Source organism: Aythya marila (genome assembly GCF_965140915.1).
Source record: "Aythya marila genome assembly, chromosome: 3".
NCBI lineage: Eukaryota > Metazoa > Chordata > Aves > Anseriformes > Anatidae > Aythya > Aythya marila.
In genome coordinates, this window is record NC_139044.1 from 70,765,777 (window position 1) to 70,776,901 (window position 11,125).

The window sequence follows — 11,125 nt, forward strand, 5'->3', positions numbered from 1 at the left end:
AATCCCCGGCCCTCTAGCCGAGCTGTGTATAGCAGCTGTCGGGTCTCATTTAGGGGAGAAGCTGGCAGCTTGTGCTCATTGGAGGCAGTCAAACGAGTTTCAATGGGCAAAATCATTAAGTTAACACTTTATCTAATGTCCCTATTGTCCGCCGGCAGGCATTGTCTTAGAGCCCCAGCGCAGACGTCTGAAAGCATCCCGGGCTCCCAAAGGCTCCAGGGAGCCCCCGGAGCCCCCGGCCCGCAGCCAGACCCCGGCGCAGCGCCCTAAAAAAGGGGGGACGGCATCGGGAGGGGGCTGGGGTTGGGATAGAGGGGTCTGGGGGGGTCTGGGGGGGTTGGAGAGGAGAGGAGAGGAGAGGAGAGGAGAGGAGAGGAGAGGAGAGGAGAGGAGAGGAGAGGAGAGGAGAGGAGAGGAGAGGAGAGGAGAGGAGAGGAGAGGAGAGGAGAGGAGAGGAGAGGAGAGGAGAGGAGAGGAGAGGAGAGGAGAGAAGAGAAGAGAAGAGAAGAGAAGAGAAGAGAAGAGAAGAGAAGAGAAGAGAAGAGAAGAGAAGAGAAGAGAAGAGAAGAGAAGAGAAGAGAAGAGAAGAGAAGAGAAGAGAAGAGAAGAGAAGAGAAGAGAAGAGAAGAGAAGAGAAGAGAAGAGAAGAGAAGAAGAGAAGAGAAGAGAAAAGAAAAGAAAAGAAAAGAAAAGAAAAGAAAAGAAAAGAAAAGAAAAGAAAAGAAAAGAAAAGAAAAAAGAAAGAAAAGAAAAGAAAAGAAAAGAAAAAGAAAAGAAAGAAAAGAAAAAAGAAAAATAGAGGAGAAAATGTAGAGGAGAAAAAGTACAGGGGAAAAAGTATAGGAGAAAGGAAGAGGAAAGGAAAGGAAAGGAAAGGAAAGGAAAGGAAAGGAAAGGAAAGGAAAGGAAAGGAAAGGAAAGGAAAGGAAAGGAAAGGAAAGGAAAGGAAAGGAAAGGAAAGGAAAGGAAAGGAAAGGAAAGGAAAGGAAAGGAAAGGAAAGGAAAGGAAAGGAAAGGAAAGGAAAGGAAAGGAAAGGAAAGGAAAGGAAAGGAAAGGAAAGGAAAGGAAAGGAAGGAAGGAAAGGAAAGGGAAAAAAAATGAAAAACGAATAATGAAAAAATGAAAACGAAAAAGGAAAAAGGGAAAAGGAAAGCGGACGGGCAGAGGGAAGCCAGGCGCCCAGCAGGGTTTAGCGGGACTCTCGGCAGGGGCCCGGCCGCCTCTCCTCGAGCTTTTCCCCCTCTCCGGGCGCTGCCGGCCCGGTCCCGGCTCTGCCCGGGGGTGCCCGCGGTGCCTCCCCCGCCGCTGCCCCCCGGGTGCCGGCTGCCCCCCGATCCCGGCCCCGGTGCCCGGGCTTGCGGCGGGGACGAGGAGGTCCCTTCGGCTCCTGGTGGCCCGGTTTGGTTTGGGTTTCTTACGGGGCTCGGTCTGCGGCAGGAACGCCCCCAAGCCCGCTGCCCCCCCCCCCCCAGCCGCAGCCGCAGCCGCGAGCCCCCCCTTGCAAAGCGGGTCCCGGCGATTACAGGAGATCCGAATAAACGTAGCGGTGCATGAATAATGCTCATTGTGGAAAACTGACACTTGCTCAAGGAAAAGAAAGTTGGCTATAAAATCACTTCATTATTTGCTTGTACCGCAGCTCCGGGGCTAATCCCTCCGGAGGTCAGGCTGCTTAGCGCTCCCTCTCTCCCTCCCTCTCTCCCCCTCTCCCTCCTCCGCTTTCAGGTCGCATTTTGGACATCCCCTGCAAAGTGTGCGGGGACCGCAGCTCCGGGAAGCACTACGGGGTGTACGCCTGCGATGGCTGCTCGGGGTTTTTCAAGCGGAGCATCAGGAGGAACAGGACCTATGTGTGCAAATCGGGGAACCAGGTAGGCTGCGCACCCCTCCCGGAGCCTCTGCGCCCCGAAACAGCCCCGGGGGACACCGGGGAGCCCCGGGGAGGTCGCCGCCGTCGCTGTCTCGGGTGCTGAAGGCTCGGCCCGGCTTGGCCCGGCTCGGTTGGGCTCGGCCCGGCTCTCCCCGATGTCCCTTTGCCTTGCAGGGGGGCTGCCCGGTGGACAAGACACACAGGAACCAGTGCCGGGCCTGCCGGCTGAAGAAGTGCTTGGAAGTCAACATGAACAAAGACGGTACCTGCCGCCTCGCTGGGGCTGGACCCCAAAAAGGGAGGGAGTCAAGGGAGCCCACCCCAAGGGACCCCCCCTTTCCTTCCCTTGGGTCGCCCCCTGTGATGGGGGACCCCCAGCAGCGGGTGGGGGCTGGCAGTGGGAAGGACTCGGGGCGGAGGGGACCCCATCCAAGCAGGGGCACCCTTGGGGTCACCGCCTCTCCTCGGTGTCCCGCAGCCGTGCAGCACGAGCGGGGACCCCGGACGTCGACGATACGCAAGCAGGTGGCCCTCTACTTCCGCGGGCACAAGGAGGAGAGCGGCGGCGCCCCGCATTTCCCCGCCACCGCCCTGCCGGCGCCCGCCTTCTTCACTGCCGTCTCCCAGCTGGAGCCCCACGGCCTGGAGCTGGCCGCCGTTGCCAGCACCCCCGAGAGGCAGGCCCTGGTGGGCCTGGCACAGCCCACCCCCAAGGTCAGACCCCGCACCGGCCCCCCAGGGGTACTTGGAGAAGAGCAAGGTGTGAGGTGTTGCGGGTTGTGGTGGGGACTCTGTTTTTATGTCCCTAAAGTGCTCTGGATAGACAAAGTGCAAGGGGTGAGAGGTCCCAGCAGGATGGAGGGTGCTGAAGGACCAGCTGATAACCCACTCCTCCTGCCTGCAGCCTGCCACGGCCTCAGCTGCACAGGAATGAGCCACCAGGGAATCTTCGTCAAGCCCTTTGCAATAGCATTTCATGTATTTCCAGCACCTAGAAAATTGGACAGCAGACCACTTAAATAGCTCTGCATTTCGAGTTGGTAGCTTGATGTCATGAACACGACCATCACGTGTAGTTGTATATTATGCCTTGCAAAACACTGAATCAGAAATTATTTAGCTAGTAAATATACAACATGTTTGAAAACATAACTCCATTACGTGCTGTAGGTGGGTACAGTTAGCTCCAGGCATCTGCTTACAGCCTGTTGCAGTCGGGGAGTGAGACAAAGGGTGAGGCTCCACACGGATTTACTGCTCTGCCATGCAAAGCTGGGCTGCTGAAGCAGCCTCTGAAGCACAAGTTATATGTATAAAAAAAAAAATCCTTAATCAAACTTGCATTCTTGTAACTCTTCCACCAGAGGCGTGCCACTCTGTGACAGGGTAAAGGATGACACCGTATTTAATAGTTTTTTTTCCCTGATGTAGTAATTTTCTTTTCCCCTCAACACCCTCCGGTGAACTGTTCCAGTAGTGCAGCCCATCCACAAACAGCTCAGAGTGGTTTGGAGGGGGCCCGCTGAAAGCAATGCCATCTGGTTGCAGAACAAGAGAGTGCACACCGCGTACGGGGCACGAGCGTGATTCACTGAATGGCAGCTGGATGGGAGAGGACGATCAGGCTGCCTCGGTGGCATTGTATGAAGTTGCTTTATTTTCTTTTTGACATTAGTATCCGCACGAAGTCAATGGCACCCCCATGTATCTCTACGAAGTGGCCACCGAATCCGTCTGCGAGTCAGCAGCCAGACTTCTGTTCATGAGCATCAAGTGGGCCAAGAGCGTCCCAGCCTTCTCCACCTTGTCCTTACAAGACCAGGTAAGGCACCTACAGATGAAATGGCATCCGTCAGGCCTGCCTGATACAGAAGGCTCAGAGCACAGGTTGGGTCCTAAACCTTCAATTACTTGTGGCTCAACCTTTTCTTCCATAAAATGGGAGACAGTATCTTATTTTCTCAATGAGATGTGCTTAGTTAAGCGTACAGCCCAGGATATGAGTGAGGTGATTTCTGAAAATCATTCCCTCCCTCACACCTCTCCTCTCCTCTCCTCTCCTCTCCTCTCCTCTCCTCTCCTCTCCTCTCCTCTCCTCTCCTCTCCTCTCCTCTCCTCTCCTCTCCTCTCCTCTCCTCTCCTCTCCTCTCCTCTCCTCTCCTCTCCTCTCCTCTCAACAAAATTTTTCACCTAGTCAACATTTTTTCCTTGTTCACGTTGGTTTCAGTGAACTTACATTACAATTACTCCAATATAGTGGAAGCCAAATTTGGCCAGCCCCCAATATTTCGCACCGTTAATTAAAATCTTCCCTAATTTGTCTTGTTTTCCTCTGTGACAATTTGCCTTTGCCTCAAGTAAATCACATGTGAACCATACGAGCTGAAGCAATTTCTTAATGACTTGATTCTTGATGAGGACTCTGCGTGCCTTGTAAAACGCACTAATTTTAAAAAAAGTAATCAGATAATTATAAAATGGAAGGGGGGAAATCTATGCAAAGCTCCAATCAAAAAACGGATACCTAACACTTTGATACGATTGAGCTGATTTCACAAAATGGTAACTAGAGATGTTGTGCCTTAGGTGTCACACACACCAGGTTCCAGGGGGAAGGTTGCAGTTCATATGCAAACACAGATTTTGAACAGAAGGAAAGGACTTCTTAGGAAACCAAGAGGGGTTTCTAACTAAGGGCTAAGGTATATTGAATAGTCCCTTTTCTAGCACCAGACCCCCATTTTGAAATCCCTGTCATTAGGGTAGACAACCAGGGACAGATTAGACCCCACTCAGCTCCAGCTGAGGGGAGGGATGGGGCAGGCCCAGGGGTTACACAGCCACCTTTAGGAAGGCAGCAGCCCCAGATCAAAGTGCTGTTTTCTACTGCTGTCTCCTGCTGCTGTTACTCCTACGGAGCACCAGATCTGCCACATGAAGCAGCTGAAGAAAGGTCCCGACATCAAGAAGAAGCAGCAAGGGTGCTGCTCCAGCAGGGCCTCAGGGCATGGGAAGGAGACGGATCCATCTCTTGGCCAGTGATGTCCACAGCAAACAACAGTGTCCACAGGGAGCTGAAGAAGCAAAGGAGAAGGCCTCGTTCAGCATAATAAGGACGCATTTCCCAAAAGTCACCTCTGCTTGTGTGGGGAGAAGGTGGGCAGCAGGATTTGGGAGCAAGAGACGTCTCCACTGCACGTGACAAACACAGCTCAAACAGCAAGGCCTGCTCAGCTGCCATAGATAGCAGACTGCTCCCCTTGTCTTTACATGACCTGGTTCACCTCCAGGGGCTCCCGTTAGTGAATTACCCACGTGTTAAAGTCCCAGCCTCTCCTCAACATCCCCTTCACTCACCGGACCTCACCGCGAGCCAATTTTTGGAGCTGCTCTGACACCAGCCTTTTTTCACGTGATTCCCCTGTCACATTCAGGAGAGCTGGAGAAGAAACAACTCTGATTTTAATCACCTCATATCGCGAATAATCAGACAGTTGATTTTTATAATACTGCCACCGCACTATTTAATTTGACAATGGCCCAGCTGTAAATGTCTGAATTTCTCTTTTTGTATCCCTGACATCTGCTCAAGTAGAGCCTAAAAAACCTTCTCCTGGATTTTGCTTTTGTTTCGTGCTCTTCTGAAAAGGCAAGGACATTGTGATTCCAGGACTCTGTTTCGTCTCGAAGGCAAGGAAATAAGCAGAAGCCAATTTGCTGACAAAACACAAGCCTGCGGATAGCTGTGTCGCTCCCGCACACCTGCCCGGCTTGTCCCTCAGAGAGGTTGGCCCAACGCAAGTCACCAAGAGAAGGTCACGCCAACAAGGATGGGATTGATTCAGGAGCAAAAACAGGTCCTTCAGAAAGCCTGGTATTTCTCGTTTCTTTGAAGGAGGAGGGCTGAGGATGACTTCAGCATGAATTATTTTAATTGGTGGTTTTACAGACTTATGCATAGGCATGAAGAAAGCTTCAGCTATTGGGATAGTCTCTTATTTGTAAAGTCCTCTGACTTTAAACACTTGGGGAAAAAGAACAGATGAAATCGATATCTTCCAGGAGCCACCATTCACTACCATTGTATCTGCATGAATGAGTGGCAAAAAAAAGTTTTACAAAAGCAAATGAAAGGTTGGCAAATCATTTCCTATGTCATCCAGAAACCTGTATATCCATCAGGATTATCTGGAGGAGGGGAAGACTTGCAGGCAGGTTCAGCTGCTCTCAGACCAGAGCTGAGGTTGGTGCTGTGCCTAGACTCCCCCCACATTTCCTACAAAAATCTGGGCAGCTTCTAGTGTTGTAAAGTCCAATTAATTTATTTCAAACAGTAATTACATGTAAACAGAGGCAGAAATACTTTCCTGTCACAGTTTCTTTAGCCAAGTTCTGCAGAAGTTCTGCAAAGCACATAGCACAAAAAAGCACAAAATGGGCATAAGCCTGTAACGATGAGACTCTGAGAGCTCTTCCTCCCATTTTGATCAGAACAGGGTGGTTTAAAACCCTTAATACTGTTAGGTGCTAACACATGGATAAAGGATTCATTTTTAGTGCATGTTTTCCGTACCATTTATAACTTTCATATATCTGATTCCAAGGAGATAATAATTAATTTGGTATGATTTTTTTTTGTTTATTTGTTGTTTTTGTTTTTTTCCTTTTTCATAATCTTCCTAATATATCCTCCTTCCTATCTTCCTAAGATGAGAAGCTGCTGATACTTTCAGGGGCCATAGCAGTATTAATGTGGTTTGCTTTTTTGCTGCATGTTCTGTGCAACCTGTTTTCACCGCATGGAGCCACCAGATAACCCCTTGTGAGTCCACTACAATTCTCAGCCCTCCAAATCTCTCCCACCCTACCAAGAAATGTGATGTCCCAGCCATTTGTATGCACTACAGCATGTCCTTTAGGCTGGGCCAGGGAACTAATGACTTTCTGCTGAAAACCAAGCCCTCCAAACCCCTCCTAAGAGTCGATCCGGGCCAACAATCCATAGATGCTCTCAAGACTTAAATATTTCTGTTCTGGCTCTGCCATCTGCATTACCAGGAGTCATGTCTCCTCAGATGCACCAGTGCCTCTCCACGGAAATCGATGGCATTGCTTCCAAAAAAAAAACACCACATCATCCATAAAGCCAGACGATGCACAAAAATCGCAGAGAACCAGCAGTGCTGTCAGCTTAGCTGCAGCTGGCATGCTAAGTTCAGAGCCCACTGCCTGGGTGGCCGCAATTTGTGCTGTTAGGGAGAGCTGAAAACATGAGGCGTGTGGCTGTATTCGAGTTCCTCCTCCCTTGTCCCTCTGTCGATGGCTTCCCCAGCCCTGCTTCTCAGGCTTTCTAAAAGGAAACAGCGTTTACTGACTGGAATTCCTGAGTCATTTGAGGCAAAAAGCAGGAAAATAGGTGGCATTGAGTCTTTGTATGTGTGTGCAGATGCTGTGCTTGAAAGAGCTGAAGATTTCCTTAGGAAGGAAGGGGTTAAACGTACATATGTGGTCTAAAGCAGTGCTCCCTACCCCGTGATGCAATTCCAGGCTTTTCCTCAGAAATCCTGCCTTCAGGAGGGAAAGGAAGGTAGTCCCTAGAGAGCGATAGGAAAGCACCCTTCCAGCTTGCTCTAGGACAGCTCTACATGGCCACGGAGAGGAGAGCCCACACTGATAGGAGTCATGCTGAAAAATAGAGGCAAGCACTCCTGTCATGGGTGAGCTCTCTGGGGCAGGAGCTGTCACTCCCCTTTCTCTTTCTGCTCCCGTTTGGTGTCCAACACGGTGCACAGGGAGCCAACACCGCGTGTTTCGCTACAATGCATGGACTTATTTCGAGACACCTTCTCAAAAAGCTAAGAGAAGAGCTAACGCATTCTGTGGGGAAAATACCATGACAGGCATTTAAAGTAGTTTTTAAAATAACAGAAATTTACATATTTAAATTGTTTATAAATCTATAAATTATACACTATGTTATATTGTACATCTATTGTATGACAGCTGATGCTTTTGGAAGATGCTTGGAGAGAACTGTTTGTTCTAGGAATAGCACAATGGGCCATTCCAGTTGATGCTAACACTCTACTGGCTGTATCTGGTAAGAATTGCACAATTTAATGACTTTGTTACAAAAATTACCATAAAAATACATTACTGAAAAAAGAACAACATGTAAAGAATAACAAATTCCTACTGAACAATGGAGCATACCTGTCATTTATAAATCTATATTTAAATGCAAATAATGTTGTTTTGTTGTATTCATGACTGCTTGCATTGTCATTTAAATGCAAATTACTGTGTTTGTTATCATCCAAGAGAAGATTTTATATTAACTTTCATACAATATAGTCAGTTTACATGGAACCAGATAGACAAGTGTGACAATAGAATGGATATTGATACACAGGATTTTGTCAGAAATCAATATAAAATAAAGCAAATGCCTTTAATATTATTTATTTCATCTGCTTCTGTTTCTCTTTCAGGCATGAACGGTGACAATACAGATTCTCAGAAGCTGAATAAAATTATTTCAGAAATACAGGCTTTACAGGAGGTTGTGGCTAGATTTAGACAACTCCGGCTAGATGCTACTGAATTTGCCTGTCTCAAATGCATTGTCACTTTTAAAGCTGGTAAGCAGAAATAATCTCTCACTAGTCTGTCCTGATAGCTTTGAGGTTGCTACTTTAAAGCAAAAAATGACGTTTTAAACCAGATGTAGTGTTACATCACCCAACAGGTTTCCTGGCATTAAATTCCAGTAGTCAGTGCGGTATTTTGAAAGGCTGACAATGGAGTGCTTAGCCCTCACAGATAGCATCAGCTGAACTGTTTTGACCCACGCTGAACTAAGTAACTGATCTGCTTTCCAGTGCCGACACACAGTGGCTCTGAGCTGAGGAGCTTCCGAAATGCTGCCGCGATAGCCGCCCTCCAAGACGAAGCCCAGCTCACCCTGAACAGCTACATTCACACCAGGTAGGTGAGCAGCGCCTCCTTCAAGTCTTTCCTGCAGGCGTAGGGGCCAAATCCTGCTCTGGCTGTAGCAAAAGTGACATTTCCACTGACTGCCGTGGTGACTAGGCTTTTACAGCCAGTACAAATTGACTGCCAGCCTGCTGGGATTTGGCATTTCCCGATGAAATGAGGAAGATGGGGTTTATTCAGACAAATGGAAAATGGTAAAAGGAGGAATCTCCCCTTGCGAAGTGATACTGCTGTGGAGCATTTTGCATTTCAGAAGGCTAGGTTTTCTCTACATTTTACTCTATTAAGCAATGCCAGTAGTGATACTCAACATCTCACCCCACAGCACTGTAAGTGCTTATCAGCCAAGATCTCCAATACAGTTAGTTCCCCATGTCATTTCGCCCATTTTGTAGACAAATTGAGACACGGGGAAGCTACATGGCTCTTCTGAGATGCTATCCTAAATCTGTGTTCGGGTTGAAATGAAAAACCCGCAATTTGTGAATCCCATTTTGGTGACAGAGCAGGGTGATGCGAATCATTGCTTTGGGAAGAAAAGATTACCTGTCCCATCCAGCACAAGAGTCCCATGGGGTACAGGAATGTTAAAACCTGCTGTAAAAGTTGTAGCTGACATGCCACGAAGTATACGGAGGTAAACTCAGGAATGGGTGAAATGTACTGTGCGAAATGCAAACCCACGCTCTGTAACAGCTGGCTGAGAACAGGTGAGCAGCCTCCTGCTATGGACCATTTTGGAGTCGGGGGATGGAGGAGAGGCCAAAAGAATGCACCTAACACCTCCTGCACCAGCTGCTCGGGTGGTTCAGGACTGGGGAGAGCAGCGAGAGGTCTTGCAAAGTCCCAGCCTCAGTCTGTTAGCTGCAGTGGAGGTCCATGAGGCTAGCACAGTGGCAGACAGAGTGGTACTCAAACAAGCTCAAACTCCCATTGCAGGGTATCAAAGCCTTTCTAGAAAGGGAGAAACCCAAGCTCCACTAACAGAACTGTCACGCTGACTCCAATGGGATGAGGCTTTCAGCTTGTTTCACCCTCAGGCTTGAATTTACTGTCCTGCCAGTGTGACAGCAGTATCAGCCTCCTGATCTCGGTGGAGTCACTCTCAGTAGGACACAAGGGAGGGCCAACGTGGGGAGCAGGATGTTTCTCCATGACCTACTCCTTCTTTTAGGGACACCACTGCAACTCAGGGCTTGAGAATCACACTGACGTAAAGTCAGTGTAAGCACAACTAGGCGCCATATCCCGTGTTGTGTTGGTTTCAAAAGCTGGGAGAAAGGATGGAAAAGCTTATTACGCAAATACATTACCTGGGGACAAAACACAGCTTCTTTAATCAAAAATTTTCTTTCTAAATGTCAATTGTTATTAAACGTGTAAGGCAACCAGAAGGAGGCAAAATGATTACCATGACAATCCAGCTAGGTCTAAATTGCACTTTAAATGACAGGGTATTTATTATAGGTCAAGCTCTTCCCTGAACTGCATCAAGAACATAGTTGTTGTCTGAGAGACAAACCAGAGCAGATCCTGCCTCTGTATTGCTCCTGCTCTGAGGGGATAAACAAAGGAGCTAATCAAAACTCAGAGACCTTGGTCTATATTCTGCTAACCTCCATTAGGAGAGTTTGCCTTGGGGTCAACCTTCTGGCTCATGTGAGTACAAAACAGGGTTTTAGCACAGGTAGCGCCCATCTGTGCAATTTTTCTATGAAGCGAAAGATTTTCTTTGGAAAAACATCTAAAAACTTCAATAACACTTTTTTTTTTTCCTCTCTCCGTTTCCCAGGTACCCCACACAACCCTGTCGTTTTGGAAAACTTTTATTGCTTTTACCAGCTTTACGTTCGATTAGTCCATCTACAATAGAAGAAGTGTTTTTCAAAAAGACCATTGGGAATGTACCAATTACAAGACTGCTTTCAGATATGTACAAATCCAGTGACATATAAATTACCTTAAAGCAAACCATCAGGACGGACAGTTTGAGAAGAACTTTTATCTATGGAGAATAAGCCTCAACTAACAAAACCTACAGGAAGCATAAGCCTGGGAACGTTTAGCCTTTAAACTCATTGACAAAAAATACCCCAGTAGATATGATTCTGCTGCTCTGAACAGAGCGATTTAGATCATGGAGAGAAAGCTTTGTTCTGCAGAAAAAGTGAAAGTGGTTGGAATTTGGCTGCTTTTCCTGTTAGTACAGGATGGAGGCAATTCAGATGCCAGTCATAGTTAACAAAGACTCCGCTATT

At 48.0% G+C, this 11,125-nt stretch overlaps 1 protein-coding gene across 1 annotated transcript in view; it reads left to right on the plus strand.

Annotated features, from left to right (window-relative positions):
* Positions 1 to 10,822, plus strand: part of NR2E1 (nuclear receptor subfamily 2 group E member 1) — a gene marked incomplete at both ends in the record, with an annotated part of 12,983 nt that extends 2,161 nt beyond the window's left edge. Inside the window, 8 exons of the mRNA XM_082758350.1 lie at positions 1,727 to 1,872; positions 2,046 to 2,133; positions 2,350 to 2,585; positions 3,547 to 3,693; positions 7,875 to 7,971; positions 8,363 to 8,512; positions 8,753 to 8,858; positions 10,660 to 10,822. Of these exons, the coding sequence (XP_082614476.1) occupies positions 1,727 to 1,872; positions 2,046 to 2,133; positions 2,350 to 2,585; positions 3,547 to 3,693; positions 7,875 to 7,971; positions 8,363 to 8,512; positions 8,753 to 8,858; positions 10,660 to 10,822 (1,133 nt within the window). The remainder of the gene's footprint in view (positions 1 to 1,726; positions 1,873 to 2,045; positions 2,134 to 2,349; positions 2,586 to 3,546; positions 3,694 to 7,874; positions 7,972 to 8,362; positions 8,513 to 8,752; positions 8,859 to 10,659) is intronic.
* Positions 10,823 to 11,125: the final 303 nt, after the last annotated feature.